General features: G+C 37.9%; 1 protein-coding gene across 1 annotated transcript in view; it reads left to right on the top strand.

Moving 5' to 3' along the window:
* LOC138032240 (neurogenic locus notch homolog protein 1-like) overlaps positions 1 to 2,500 on the top strand; it is an 86,150-nt gene that overhangs the window by 9,275 nt on the left and 74,375 nt on the right. The window contains exons 9-11 of the mRNA XM_068879868.1: positions 177 to 272; positions 1,378 to 1,491; positions 2,234 to 2,347. Of these exons, the coding sequence (XP_068735969.1) occupies positions 177 to 272; positions 1,378 to 1,491; positions 2,234 to 2,347 (324 nt within the window). The remainder of the gene's footprint in view (positions 1 to 176; positions 273 to 1,377; positions 1,492 to 2,233; positions 2,348 to 2,500) is intronic.

Here is a 2,500-nt window from a genome sequence, read left to right as displayed (position 1 = left end):
TAGTTCTGTGTCTCCATGGAGTTATAGAAACACGATTTTTAACCAATCAGCGCGCGTATTTTCTTAGGACTGTTTTCTAATGTAAAACAAATATTGCTGTTGTTTTTTGTTTTTGTTGATGGCTATAAGAACTCTCCCATGTACACGTTTTTACATTACATTATTGACTATTTCAGTTGATATTTGTTCTTTGTGCCATCGCGATGCCGATTGTATCAATCATCATTGTGTTTGCAAGCCCCGGTTCATTGGTGACGGAATAAACTGTAAAAGTAAGTGAAAATCTCATTGTTTAAACACCAATTCCACTCAAGGAATGTCTAACTTTTAAACTCTCTATAGCATTTGGTCAAAACGTTTGCCGTTAGGTGATTAAAAACTTCACCAAAATAAAGTGCTGATCATCGGGAGTCCACGAGCACTATGGGTATCCTTCCCCACCAAAATTCAAACTTGTTGTTCTTAAACCAAAACCGTGGATAGACTTTCATATACCGGACCAAAATGGCGGAAGACAAAAGAACCATTGTTATTCTGATTAGGCTGCCTTGTTTATTAGGTATTGTTATGTCCCTTTGTTCTTTTGTTCATTCATTTTGTCAATTCAAACATTCAATGCGGAATGGAATGTTTGATTGACCAATTGAATGTTTGAATTAACAAATTCAATGTTTGTATGTAATAATTACGAGTTTAAATTGCAAGATGGAATGCTTGAATTGAAGGTTTGGATTTAAAAACAACAAGTTTGAATTTTGGCAGGGATGGATACCCATAGACCAGGAGTGTACAATTTCATTGTATTTGTGGAACGGCTATTTTACAGACCGAGTTGTTTTTAGATTGATTTCACTTCCAAACCGGACCTTCCAGCTGATCACAAGTCTTGCATGAGAAATCATTACCCATGGAATTGAGAATGGTCACTCATGCAAGCCAAATCTTATAGCGATGTTTCTCGTTACGTCACCCATTGTTACAAATATGCCAACCAGAACCTAATTGGCTTTTGAAACAATGACTTCTTTTGTTCCGTGGTTGACAAATTTGAATATCAAAAGAAATGTGACATAAAAGTTTGCAAAGAAGAAATTTCGGTATTCAAGAACTCGTCTAAAAATAGCTTGATCTGTGATCAGCGGCCATATTGGATTACTGAAAGAAAAGATAGTCTTTGCATGTAAAAATAGAGTTCAATTCCCGGAGGATTTGTTAGGTACACCATCATGGCCGTCGTGACGTCACGAGAAAACTCTCCACAGGTGTCATTTGCTATGGAGTTACAAGCAAGGGAAACAAGAACTACGTTGTATGAACCGGACTTCACTGACGGTTTCTACAAAACCTATTGGAATGTTTTTTTTGTTTGTTTTGAAGATGTGTCAAGGCCTTGTTTTCCCAACCCTTGCTACCATGGCACATGTAGTGAAGGTCCAGATGGGAGTTTTGACTGTGAATGCCATCCAGGCTATTGTGGTCCACAGTGCAAAGGTGCGATAAAATGTTCATGTAGTGTAAGTGAGTCATAAGGCCGATGAGAGGTTGAGATCATCGCAGTTAAGCTGAAAATTGAAGCAGTCGAGAAGAAGGCTTGAGCCTGAAATGAATCGCAGCTTTTTTTTCGCAACTGCTTAACTCGAAGACGCACTATAGACTACTTTCATAAATGGCGACAGCTTTTTCATACTTTTGTTTTTATGTTAATTAGACCTACTGCCCTCATTTTGAAACACATATTCTTTTGCAATTTGCTCGTCGTAGCGAGGCTAGAAAGGCTTATTAGCATTAAAACAACAGAATATCTTATTTGGCTGCCATTATGAAGAGGTCTTTAAAAGGCGTAGTGCACTGAGCGTAAGACGTACACATGCGGATGATTTGTCAATTATCAGTTGTGCTTAAATGAATTCCAACAAAAGCAGAGTATGGAGCGACTCCTTTTATAGTGCATGTTCCTATTTAAGTTGCTGCATAACTGAGACGATCTCAACCTCTCACTATTTCAATTAAAATATATGAACACTTCATTTTTTTTTTAATTCAAGCCATAATTTAACGGCAATTGTTGAATTGTCGTGTTAAAAAAATCGAATCTTCCTGTAATATTCATCGTAGGTAAATGCGATTGAATCTTTTCCCATATGGTACTTTTGTGTTTATCAGTGAGCTCGACGGTCGACGCTCAGTAGCGGTTTCTTTGACTGAAAAATGATTTTTTCCTTTTTTTCTACAGAAATCTGCAGTCCATGTTTGCTTTGGCCGTGCGCCAACGGAGGAACGTGTATTCCAAAAGGGGAGAAGCGTGTCTGCATATGCCCTCCACCCTACGAGGAACCGGACTGTAATGGTAGGGATATTTGCTGGATTCCATTGTTGCACGTTGAACAAAACTACTTTTGTTTTTTTACTTTATGATGTTTACCCATGCCTCGAGTAACTTTGTAACTCATGATAGATGCGATATTGAAGGGCAAATGGAACCTTTAATAGACCCTTAATT

Source organism: Montipora capricornis, chromosome 14, assembly GCF_036669925.1.
Source record: "Montipora capricornis isolate CH-2021 chromosome 14, ASM3666992v2, whole genome shotgun sequence".
NCBI lineage: Eukaryota > Metazoa > Cnidaria > Anthozoa > Scleractinia > Acroporidae > Montipora > Montipora capricornis.
This window is presented reverse-complemented; position numbering and strand designations above follow the sequence as displayed.